The sequence below is a fragment of the Nanorana parkeri genome, unplaced genomic scaffold (genome assembly GCF_000935625.1).
Source record: "Nanorana parkeri isolate BGI_ZX_2015 unplaced genomic scaffold, ASM93562v1 scaffold433, whole genome shotgun sequence".
NCBI lineage: Eukaryota > Metazoa > Chordata > Amphibia > Anura > Dicroglossidae > Nanorana > Nanorana parkeri.
In genome coordinates, this window is record NW_017306701.1 from 251,649 (window position 1) to 265,110 (window position 13,462).

General features: G+C 43.3%; 1 protein-coding gene across 1 annotated transcript in view; it reads right to left on the minus strand.

The window, feature by feature from the left end:
* Positions 1-12,412: 12,412 nt before the first annotated feature.
* CHCHD7 (coiled-coil-helix-coiled-coil-helix domain containing 7) overlaps positions 12,413-13,462 on the minus strand; it is a 12,556-nt gene continuing 11,506 nt past the window's right edge. Inside the window, exon 4 of the mRNA XM_018560122.1 lies at positions 12,413-12,569. Coding sequence (XP_018415624.1) covers positions 12,465-12,569 — 105 coding nt within the window. The 3' untranslated portion in view covers positions 12,413-12,464. The remainder of the gene's footprint in view (positions 12,570-13,462) is intronic.

Consider the following 13,462-nt stretch of genomic DNA (forward strand, 5'->3'; position numbering starts at 1 on the left):
GATTCATATTCTTTGAAAGTTTGTGTGCTCAGACCTCAGCTTTAATTGAAAGTATGATATATTAAAAACATTATAAAATTTTTATAAATTTAAGGAACACGTGCAACAACACATTTGATATGTTTGGGTTAGGATACACTGGAATTCATTATAGATGCGCCCATACCGATACCAGTATCAGTGCCGATATTGGGCATTTTTGTGAAGTACTGGTGAAAATGCCCCGAAACTAAGCGCAGATACTGGCACTTAAAATTGTTATATGGGTTCGGCTGCCTGAGGTCCCACGCTTGCTCACGGTGGCTGTCTTTTTTAGCACCAGTCCGGCCACACACTGCCTCCTCTTCCGCCTCGTCGCCCACACCCGTGAGACCCCCTGAACAGCCAGGTGAGACGCCGCAAACAACCCTGGGGAGATTGCATAGCCCTGGAGTGACACAAGACATACAGCCCCATGGAGACTGCACAGTCCTGGAGAGATGCCGCACATAGCCCTGGTGAGAATGCACAACCCTGGTGAGACCACATGCAGCCCTGGTGAGAATGCACAACCCTGGTGAGACCACATGCAGCCCTGGTGAGAATGCACAGCACTGGGAGGACACAGCACACAGCCCCGGTGAGAATGCACAGCCCTGGGGAGATGCTGCACACAGCCCTGGTGAGAATGCACAGCCCTGGGGTGACACAGCACACAGCCCTGGTGAGAATGCACAGCCCTGGGGTGACACAGCACACAGCCCTGGTGTGAATGCACAGCCCATGGGAGACGCTGCACACAGCCCTGGTGAGAATGCACAGCTCTGGGGAGACGCTGCACACAGCCCTGGTGACACTGCACACATCCCTGGTGACACTGCACACATCCCTGGTGAGACTGTACAGCCCTGGTGAGGCACCGCACACAGCCCTGGTGAGACTGCACACAGCCCTAGTCAGACCCTGCACAGCCCTGGTGAGACTCCGCACAGCCCTGGTCAGACCCCGCACAGCCCTGGTCAGACCCCCCACAGCCTCCTGAGACCCCACACAGCCCTGGTGAGCAACACAGGCTGTGTAGCTTTATATTATTCTGCATTGCTGTATAATGTTTTGCTGGGATTTGTAGTCCTCTATAGCTGATGGTTTTCTACATTGCTGTATAATGTATTGCTGGGATTTGTGGTCCCTCTACAGCTTGGAGTCAGTGGCAGTACTACCAGGGTCGCAAAGGTTGCAGCTGCGACCGGGCCCTGGCACTCCACCACTGTCCTAAAATCATTTGTCTGTATTGTTTTAGAAAAAAGGTAGCAGTAAGTGGTATCGGTGAGCACTTGAGGAAAAGTATCGGTATTAGTACCCTGTCTTGAAAAAATAGTATCGGTGCATCCCCAGAATTTACAATTTAGGTCTAAAATCTAGTTTGACTGAATGTCCACATTCATGACTAAGCCCAATCATGACTAGTTCTCTTTAGAATCCTGTCCTGTGTATGCATGCATTTTAGATCTCCTAGCTAAAAACAAAATGCAGACATACATTTGGGTCCCATCAATATGTGGGCATTTAACGTTGTCTTAAAAGAAAACTATGGTGTAACATTTTTATCCCTCAGTTCTCTTCTGGGTCACAGGAAGACTTATACTAACCTCCTCCCATGAGCCAAAGCTTTGCCTATCTAGAGGCAGAGGCAGCTATCCCCTCCCCCTGCTCTGTTCATTCCTCCAGTCAGTGCTGAAGGATCAGAGAGGGGAGGGGGTTATCCCTGTGGGGAGTGACCCATGGAGACTGCACAGTCCTGGAGAGATGCCGCACATAGCCCTGGTGAGAATGCACAACCCTGGTGAGACCACATGCAGCCCTGGTGAGAATGCACAACCCTGGTGAGACCACATGCAGCCCTGGTGAGAATGCACAGCCCTGGGAGGACACAGCACACAGCCCCGGTGAGAATGCACAGCCCTGGGGAGATGCTGCACACAGCCCTGGTGAGAATGCACAGCCCTGGGGAGACACAGCACACAGCCCTGGTGAGAATGCACAGCCCTGGGGTGACACAGCACACAGCCCTGGTGTGAATGCACAGCCCATGGGAGACGCTGCACACAGCCCTGGTGAGAATGCACAGCTCTGGGGAGACGCTGCACACAGCCCTGGTGACACTGCACACATCCCTGGTGACACTGCACACATCCCTGGTGAGACTGTACAGCCCTGGTGAGGCACCGCACACAGCCCTGGTGAGACTGCACACAGCCCTAGTCAGACCCTGCACAGCCCTGGTGAGACTCCGCACAGCCCTGGTCAGACCCCCCACAGCCTCCTGAGACCCCACACAGCCCTGGTGAGCAACACAGGCTGTGTAGCTTTATATTATTCTGCATTGCTGTATAATGTTTTGCTGGGATTTGTAGTCCTCTATAGCTGATGGTTTTCTACATTGCTGTATAATGTATTGCTGGGATTTGTGGTCCCTCTACAGCTTGGAGTCAGTGGCAGTACTACCAGGGTCGCAAAGGTTGCAGCTGCGACCGGGCCCTGGCACTCCACCACTGTCCTAAAATCATTTGTCTGTATTGTTTTAGAAAAAAGGTAGCAGTAAGTGGTATCGGTGAGCACTTGAGGAAAAGTATCGGTATTAGTACCCTGTCTTGAAAAAATAGTATCGGTGCATCCCCAGAATTTACAATTTAGGTCTAAAATCTAGTTTGACTGAATGTCCACATTCATGACTAAGCCCAATCATGACTAGTTCTCTTTAGAATCCTGTCCTGTGTATGCATGCATTTTAGATCTCCTAGCTAAAAACAAAATGCAGACATACATTTGGGTCCCATCAATATGTGGGCATTTAACGTTGTCTTAAAAGAAAACTATGGTGTAACATTTTTATCCCTCAGTTCTCTTCTGGGTCACAGGAAGACTTATACTAACCTCCTCCCATGAGCCAAAGCTTTGCCTATCTAGAGGCAGAGGCAGCTATCCCCTCCCCCTGCTCTGTTCATTCCTCCAGTCAGTGCTGAAGGATCAGAGAGGGGAGGGGGTTATCCCTGTGGGGAGTGGTGATTGTCAGTCACCGTTCTCTGCAGGGAGGTGATTGAGAAGTGAGCAAGCGATGGTATGTGTTCGCTCACTTCCCAATCAATAGAGCCGACGTGGGATAGTTTCAATGTCACAGGTCGGCTCTAACTATGAGGATGAGTGAAAAACACTCACCTCATAGTTCTACTTTAAGGCACTGAAAACTGTTGTGTTAAACATTGTGAAACATAACATAATATATTAATTAAAAAAATAAACAGCAATAAACCTGCCGTATTCATTGACAGAAATAAAAAAAACTTGTAAAATCATCTAGTGGTGGATGCCCCCAAAAATGGGGGTATTTTGAGGTGAAATTATGGATTGTCCATTGTAGAGGGATTTAATTCTGAGCTGATTCTTCTCTTTCGTAAAACGTGCTTTGAAAAACTAAAACTGAAATTCAATCTGCATAATAAGAACCAGATGAACATGACATGCATTGCTGTTACAGTTAATGATGTTAGTTTATTAGGATTTGATATACCATAAAAGTTTGCAGATAACAGACCACAGTAAATACAACACATCGATGCATCTACAGTGCTTGGCACATTCCATTCAAGTGTGTGTTCTATATTAGCTGCAAGATCATATAAGGTTGCTGATGGGTCACCGTATGGTCCTTTACTATGATAGGTGGTTTTATTGACCAACAGGGCGTCTCAGGAGATGGGAGGGAGATGAACCAACCTGACTCTTACAGGAAGTAGCTGTTTATGTCTCTGGATCCACTGATCACTTTGACACTTGACCTGCCATTTTGAGCTTATGTAGCTCATGCTTTGTTAATCATATACTCAGTTTGAGTTGCACAGGCTTGTGACAGGCTTACTTTAAGCCCCACAATGCATTACTTTAGCAACCTTGCAGTATTTAAATGATTGATTGCAGTTAATATGTATTTGTGGTCCAATATTAAAATGATATATGAGTTGTGGCTTTAAATTTCGATGTGTTCCATCTTAGTTATATTTCTTTAATGTTTCTTCAGTTTTCTGACATATCTGTTGAGCCTTCCTGAGATCTCATTGGGGCTTCATTGTGGATGGGCAAATAGGCTGCTAAATTCAGATGCAGCTAAACTCTACATCTGGACACCCTGTGCTATGGCCATATAGAAGCTCCATATTGGCTCTCTCCAGTTTGTGGCCATAACTGCCAGCCCTGGATGCAAACTGTCTGCGTCCAGGACTGGTCAAGGACTCTATTCACATGTATCTACTCGTACCAATGGTTACATGTAAACAGCGTAAGCACAACCCTAGCAAAAAATACCAAGATAAAAAGGAATGGGCGGCAAAGGGCAAGGGAACTTTGTAAAGTTTCCTTACCCTTTAAGAGGCAAATTATACTGTACAAGAGAAGAGAGGAATAATTGTGGTCAATTGGTTCACAGACAGGGCCATCCTCGGGGTGGATGGAAACGGCCTGTGTGTGTGAGTATGCACTGTTAACAGGTTCTGCATTTTTGAAGAAGATTGGTCGATGTGGCTGCCTATGCGACAGGTGCAATGGCTGGGTAGGGAGCTCAGCAATACTAAGCTCGTGATTTTAGCAGGCTCAGCGCCACCGAGCTGCACTGAGGATACTCTGGCCTCAGTGCCTCCATGAGTGCCACCTCAGTTGCCCTAATTGGTGTACAGCACTGCCTATTTGGCAGTCTATTTGGGCTGATGAAGATACATTCAAGATGTGATGACTCCCAGCAGCAGTCTCTGGGCTTTTTTGATATCTACAGAAAGAAGACGTTTACAGATAAATAACATGTATAAAATACAATAAATGCACATAGACTCTTATAGGAAGATGTATTTGTTGTAATTGCCTGGTGATGGAGTTTCTTTAATAACAAATAAATACAAAGCAGTACATTCATGCACCAGGCAATATAGAACTATGGCTCAAAGGTGCTCTGGGATTTTGTAGCAGCACTATTCACCATCCAGTCCCTTGTTTATTGTGTTTAAACATGTAGATCCTATCAGTACTATCTTTGTCTTCCAGGTATTCTACCTACCCCTGTCAGTCCTGGAGAAATCACAAAGCACAAGTCTGAGATTTTATGAATGAGTCAAGGAAATTGCTCAGGGAACTTAGGAAGGGAAAGAGCAGAATTCCACCTAGAATGTAGAGTAAGCTTTATCCAAACCAGATGTGTAGCTAAAATTGTGCTGTTAATGATAAGCATAAAAACGAGTTTTAACATTAAATGTATAAAGCCAATTATTGAAAAGACCATATATTTATTTGTTACATCTCTCTACATTCAGGATTATCCAATATCAAAGAGACTCGTTAATCAGAACAATGTGGGGAGAACAGAAAGGTCTTGTTTCAGCTCCAGTCACAGGAAATGATGGAGCAGCCAGTGGAATGTGTATGTTTAGTCAACCAAAGATAAACTCTGCAATTTGATGTCCATACAAGAAAAAAAAAAAACACGTAATGTATTGCTGGTAAACGTACACTTTGAAGCATGGCCCAAGTCACTATGAGCAGAAGGACTCTTACAACAAAATGTTCCACATGTGGAGAATATCCAAGTGTGAAAGTGATGCAGACTGCCGCATAGCTCCGAAGTGTTTATGCACACATTCATTTTAGAATAATTGCTGCTATTGTAGAGGTCTTCGTTTCCTTTAAAAAAAAAGTTTACATTTACTGCTTAAATACCTGTGTAAAATATGTAGTGTTTGACATCTTGTATATTAAGTGCCAGATTTTCCAATGTGACACTGATTTGGTGTCTGCTTATAAGAGCCTATGCTCATTTGTCTGCTGATATTGTCTTGCCATAAGTCTTCATTATAGTTACAATAACCTTGCAGGACAATTTACTACAGCATACAGACTGAATATAGTTGGTGGGCTCAATGGTGTTCCTTATCATAATGAATGACTGCTAAGTCGCCAGTAGGTCCTATTTAGGTTTATGGTGGGCTGCTGATGTTCAGGTTAATTTCTTAGGAAATAGAAAAGAAAAAAGAAAAGAGCTAGACCAGCCTCCTCAGCTAACCTGATCTAGGGAATCTAACCACACGTCGGAAAGAAGCTTTATTGTGGTAGTCTAAACCTAATTTCTTGATAATTTGTTGTGGTCCAACATTAATGGTCAGGAATAAATTGGTGTAATTCCTGGTCACATGATCACTAGGACAGCCCATTGCAACGTCCACGATGAGAAAACAAAATGCAAAAATGTCACAGCCCCAAATTCGTAAATGACTTTGGTTGTGAAAGAATTCAACCATTCCAGGCATGAAATGGTTAAAAAAAGCAAAAGGTGCCTTCCCTTTAAAACCACATATAATTCTGATCAAAACTGCAGGTACACCTTAGTAGTGGAGAATTTCAATAGTTTGATGTGCACAGCAAAAAAAAAAGTCTATGATGAGCCAATCTCAGCAAGTCACACTGTCAGAACATTATTGAAATGTCACAAGTGGCAATTTATTTAGTTCCATCAGCCACAGCTAAATGCAGTTGTATCATGTAGCACCACACTGCACTGACAAAAAGTACTGCATGCCATTTTTTTTATCAGTGCACACCATTGCCGCACAGTGGTGTGAACTGCGTTGACTGAAAACAAGGCAAACTGCTTTGGCTTTGCATTGGCACTGCACCAGGCAATGCAGTCAGCGAAGCCCCACCACACCTGGTGTGAACAGGCTCTTAGACCTGCATTGTATATAAGGAGGTAAGCGTACAACCATGGGCCAGAGCACCTTAGAGAAGACTCTCTGTTTGGGCTGGTCACACAGGTTGAGGGAGCCAGTTGGAGCAAGCAATAACGTAATAAGTATACTTTATTCCTCTACCCCTAGGCAAAAAAAAGAGCATTTAAACCTTGCAGTGTGAGGGAACCCTACTGCAAGGGTATTTTTTCTTTTGCCCAGAGTTGGGCTTTAACTGCTTTATAAATATGCCCCCATAGGGTATGATTTTGTGATTTTTTTCTTTAACTATTGGCACCCTTTCTGAAATGCTAGTTGCTTGACTGTCTTCAGTACTTCTGAATCACGGACTAGAATCAAACATACTATAAATTAGTGTCGGGATTCCTTTTTCCTACATTTGTTCTCGGTCAGAGACTCAGACAGCATTGAAGTCAAAGCATCAGAATGACAGCCAGAGAACTAGCAATTTCAAAAGGACGTCAGTAACAGCAGCCTCGAATATTCTTTCCTGACAGGTTCTCTTTATTCTGCGGAGTATACATTTTTATCACTGTTTAAAAACAATGCAACGGCACAAGCATCATAACGCTGGAAGCGAATGTGAGGAAATATGTCTAGAGACTTTATCATAAAGATGTAGCAGCTTGGACAGCTCAATGTCACTATCTAGTGGCCAATGGAGAATAATGCATCATGGAAGAACACCAGGATTTTTAAAACTTGACCCTTGCAGTGGGGATACCCCTGCAATGCAAGGGTTGATTTTTAAAAATCCTGGAGTTCTTCTTTAACAGAAAGTGAACACCATTAAAACAAGCACACATACCTGTGTGGACCTTCTAAGAAGACCTACATTTTGCTTTTGGGAAATAATTTAATGCAAATACTGTGCCCAAATATTCATAGGATTATTGTTGTCCTCAAAAACCATGACAATCAACTAAAGGGTTTTTGTATCTACTAAAACAAGCTGTGCTAAGGCAGTCCATTCATTTTGAATGGGCTGGCAAAGCCCCTAATACATGAGAAAAATGGTCATGTCCATTTTGGAACACCACAAGAAGTGCTTCGTGGCATGCTGCAAATACATGTAGCAAGCCACTGTGGTAGTTTATTGGGGTGCTATTCAAAATATATGGTACCATAAAGCACCGCAATTAATGCATTAATGTGTGCTGCAGTGACACATAGTAAAGTGCACATACCGTAACGCATCAGTGTAAATGGGCCCTAGAGCTTGATTCACACTCTTCCGTGTGTGCCGTATTGATTATCATATGTTCAGTTTGCGCTATCCCAGTTAGAATCAGCCGTATTGCTCCAATGTACAGCTGCTATACTAATTAACATTATGGAATTTGGCTGGGAGGACACATTGATCAAATCTGCAATTGTTTGTGTGGCCAAAGTCACAAGAAGCACTTGGCCTTTAGAAGGTCCATAAATCATTTTAGTGCCATACATTGCTTCCAGACACAGACTTTAGACACGGTAAATACGAGGGAGAATCCAAAAGTGAAGACAATGGGGTCTATTCACGAAGCTGCCGAAGGATCTGGCCGTAGCTTCGGCCGATGCTTCGGCTCCAGGACCCCTCACCTTTAATCCCGGGATCCGCTGCCCCATTTAATCCCGGGACCGGCTCGGGAGGGCGTCAGGAGGAGGAGGGAGGGAGATCAGCTCCTTGCTGTTCTCCCTCCGTAGTGTGAATGCAGAAGTGATGTGTATTACATCACTTCCGCATTCACCTGTCAGTCATCTGGCTCCTATGCCAGATAGAAGAAGCTGATGAAGCAAATCTGTGCTTCATCAGCTTCTTTTGGGGTCTCCAGGTGACATTAGGGGTCTCGGGACCCCTAATGTCTCCATAAAGAGGACCTGTCAGTGTACCTGTGCTATTATATAAGGGGATGGTATCCCCCTATATAATAGCAATAACAATAAGTGTAAAAAAAAAAATCTATATAAATAAAAAAAGTATTTTAAAAAAATCTGTAATTTTTCCTTAATATATAAAAAAATAAACACCCCAGTGGTGAATAAATACCACCAAAAGAAAGCTCTATGTGTCCCCAAAAAAGGGTATAAAATTCATTTCAGCACAGGGCTGAAATGAAATTCAGCAACAAAAGTGTATTTTGGAGGTGTTGTGCAGTGTTAGTCACAATAAATGGCACTGCAGCATACCAATGCACCTAACATGCATTTACAGCCTATTACTGCAACGCAAGCGCAAACCACATCTCAGAACAACACAAAACTTGTGTATTTTGTCTCAACAGTGGAGGAAACTTTACAGTTAGCTTGCACCTTCTTTAGTAGTTTGCCCTCTACTGTTCAGACGCAGCACTGCATCACAATAAGTGACAAGGAACGCACACACTAGAAAGCTCGTAACATGCATGTGTGTGATTTCTATGTCCTTAAGCACATTTAATAGGTGGTGCAGTCACATGCATATAAAGTGGACCTTGCATCAGTCCCCTGAGGCATGTGACTGCACCATGCATTTTTTCATGTTAAGTTCACTCATGCTAAGTGATATGTAGGTGAAGCTCTTGCAGGTATTTATTACCTCTTGCATAGATTACAGTACCCACCAGGACTATGTCGTTCTCTGCTTTCTTTCCAGAAAGATGGAGATAGTTTTGTTAAGACATCACCCAGTGTCGGCATCTACTTCCCGGATTGAGATGCTGGCTCACAGATGACACAATCATAATCACATAAATCCTGATCCCTGTGCTGTTCTTGGCTGTGTTCACAAACATTTAAACACAGATCAGCCCACTTCTGCAGGCCCTTGCCTTGCTACAAGTTACAATGTCAGGGTTATTCACCAAAAGGTGAAGGGTTTGGAGAAGGCAGGATAAGTGAACAATCTAGGACAACATACCGGAACTGGAAAGTGAGCTGAATTGGATAATTTCTCCAAATCAGCTATGTTGTCCTAGAATGTTCTCTTCTCCTGCCTTCTCCAAACTCTTCACCCTTTAGTGAATAGTCCTGACAGTGTTGCAGTCTGATCACTGGGAAGAGGATACTGAAAAAAATGGCTCCTCTTGTCTGATAAAATCCTCTCAGCCTAGGAAAATTATACTGTTGCTATCTTAAAAGAGAACTATGACCCAACCTTTTTTGGCCATAGTTCCCTTTATGGTCACAGGAGGACATTTACTATGTCCTCCTGTGACCCAAAACTCAGCATATAGCAGGCTATCCACTGCCAAAAGCTCCTACAATGGGCACGTGAGCATCAGAACTGAACGTCAGAACAATGAAAGAAGGTGGCCTGGTCTGATGAATCATGTTTTCTTTGACATCATGGGACGAGTACATGTGCATTTCTTACCTGGGGAAGAGATAGCACCAGGATGCACTACAGGAAGAAGGTATGCTGGCAGAGGCATGGTGATGGTTGGTGCAATGTTCTGCTGGGAAACCTTGGGTCCTGCCATTCGTGTGGATTTTACTTTAAACGTACCACCTACCTTAACATTGTTGCTGAGCAAGTACACCCCTTCATGGAAATGGTATTCCTTCTTTCAGCAGGATAATGCACCCTGCCACACTGCAAAAATGGTTCAAGAATCGTTTCAGGAACAGGAGTTTGAGGTGTTGACTTGGCCTTCTAATTCTTCAGATGTCAATCCAATCTAGCATTGTGGGATGTTCTGGAAAAACAAGTTCGATCCATGGAGGCCCCACCTTGCAACCTACAGGACTTAAAGAATCTGCTACGAATGGCTTGGTGCCAGATACCACAGCATACCTTCAGTGGTTTAGTGGTGTCCATGCCTTGACGGGCCATGGTATTTACTGAAACCAGATCCCTGAGAGACCAACAATGATTGGATATCATGTTTTACAATTTGAATTTGCACAATTTTACTTATTTGGCCTACAAGCAGGGTTGGCGCTGCCATTAGGCGGCAAACTGTGCAGCAGGCTTCCTGATACCGCTAGGTTATCCCAAGACATGCAAGTGGCCTTCATAAAGATGGCCGAGGAGGGGGGAGAACATGAGCTTTTGTGTTCAGAGCCCCTCCATCGTGACCTCAGCCAGGGACTGTTGAACTGGCTAATGAGCCAAGAGGGGGGCGTGGCTGGCTCAGTGGGAGTGTTTGTTTTCTAGCAGTCTCTTCCTGTGTTGTACCCTTCACAGGCCACATGGGTGTCATAGTGAGGGCCGTGTTGGGGCCGAGTCTAGCTCCAGGAGAACGCTAAGCCCGCTGTGTGTGCTATGAAGGCCTGCTCACACCTACATGTAAAAGTCTCTAATCTTTCTTGTATAGGTTGTATGTTTCTGTGTGCTAGGGAAGGACTGTGGACACCATGGAGGTGACATGAACCCTATGTGCTGGGGACACAATGAAGGGGACATGGACCCTGTGTGCTAGGGAAGGACTGGGGACACCATAAAAGGGACATGGACCATGTGTGCTATGGAAGTGCTGGGGGCATGGACCTTAGGGCTGCATCCTTATTTCATAAATCGATTAGTTGGCCGATTATTTTTTCGATTAAAGCGGATACATTTAAAAAAAAAAAAATCAATAAGTTATTTTAGAATAAAACTGCATGCACATATTTTGCAAATCGCACCACACTGGAATGCACAGCATTGCATTACTGCGATTCCAGTGCGGGCAATCGCATTGCGGACAGGAGGCACGTTTGGGGTGCAAAATGTACATGTTCCCACCTTTTTTCATTTCAGTTTTTAAATAACTGTATATATTTTATTGGACATTTTAATTAGTTTCATGGATTTAAAATAAATAATGTGAATTGAAAAAAAAACAACCAATAATCATCACTTTAAAGAGTCAGGCATGAATATTGGTCGGATAATTATTGCTCTCACTCTGGCGCACACGGCTATACCCGACATGTGTAGCATAATCATCGTTTTTGTACATAGGTGAACCAGACTTGTGTTTCTGTTAGTATGCACGCATTCATGGGGTCGGGGGACTTTACATTTATTTGTTTGGGTATTTTTAAATTTTACTTTTGTTTTTTAACTTCCTGGCTATCACATGGGGGATTCAGAAGCCTCCTATGTGATAGCACATTGAAGGTGACAGGTTCTCTTTAAGGTGACATAAGGGGTCACTTTTCCACTTCCACAGCTAAATGTAAACACATTAGGCAGTGGCAGGGAGCAATAGCCAGCCTGCATTTGGCTACTTCAAATTGCAATAGCCTGTCCACTGGAGAATTAGGAAAAAAAAGGGAAGCTTTTTTTTTTTTTTTGGGGGGGGGGGGGGGGGTGGCTGTGGTGCAAGTAGCTGGTCTTGCCTAGGGCGCAAAATAGTCTTACATAACATTGAAAACTCACTTGGGGACATTTATCAGGCAAATTAGTGATATAATTCGTTGCAAATCATTCTGCCTCCCGTTCAGGTTTACAGTCCTGTGCGTCCTATTTATTACTGAAGATGTGACAGATTTTCACTCAATACAGTCACATAATTAAGTGGTCGGGGTCAGGTTTTATTTTGTCGCAGTGCTACTTTAGAGCAGCTGATGGAGGAATGTATCCATCAGTATGAATTTTGACCATCATAATTTAATGGCACTGAAATGTACAGAATCTAGCTAGTTCTGTCTATGCAGACAAATTAAAATGATAGTGCAAGCAGGCTTAATAAACTTTTAATATAAAATGTAGAATGAAATAAAACCTAAAACCATGATCACAAGTATTGCTCTTTCTTAATATGGCACGGACCCAAGTGAAGCCAATATCTGCTTTCTTTCTTCTGCTGTTGGCATGGCAGGACTCACACCATCTCTTCTTCGATTTAACATGATTGTGTGCTGAAATAAAAAGAGCAAAATATGTATCATTCACTGGCGTTTACTTTTATATGTCAGAATTAAAACACTGAACCGTGAAAGATAAAAAAGAAGGGGAGGTTTGGCCCTTAATAATACAATTTACATGAACCTGAAGACTCTCTCCTCAACCCAGTGGGGCAGCACTGGCTGCATGCGGTGCTGAATCACCAAGCACAGCACGAAGTAGGAAAAGAGCGAGTCACATGCTTTTTCACGATTGAGACATACAGGTATTTTTGTTATCAAATGGCCACCAAACAAAGCAGCATGGGAGTGAAAGGAAGGTAAGCTTGCTGATAGGGTCAGGTTATGACATTTAAGGTCACACAGATAATTATAATGTAGCTTATTAAAATATAAGTATTACTTTAATGATATGCAATGTCTATGGCATGAAAACGCACAGCATAACAAATTGGTATTGTCTGAAATTTTGCATCCCAACAGTAATGAATCATCCTTGGGAAACAAAAAAATAATACCTCTAGAAAAAATTTGTCCAAATTTGCCTGGGAAAGTGGAATTACCTTTTAAGCTATTTAGCAGAACAGAGTATGCAGGCTCTGTGGACTTGTGTACAACCTGTGGTCAATTTAGTGCAATGCATCTCAAAGTTATCTGCTGAATGCCTTTGTCTACTAAGCTGCTTTCAGAAATATACAGAATGTTCTGAGCGTCAGGGAGCAAAGGATGCACACAACAATAAAAAGCCTCACATATTAAATATGCTCTGAGCTTTGGTAGTTGGTAACTCAACGGTACTTCTTTTAAATAATAAAAAAAGTTAACATCTTTAGCCAAGAAAAAGCATTTAGACTTTTTGATTAGCAATAGAAGACAGTTTTATTAAAAAGCAACATATTTAATCTCTG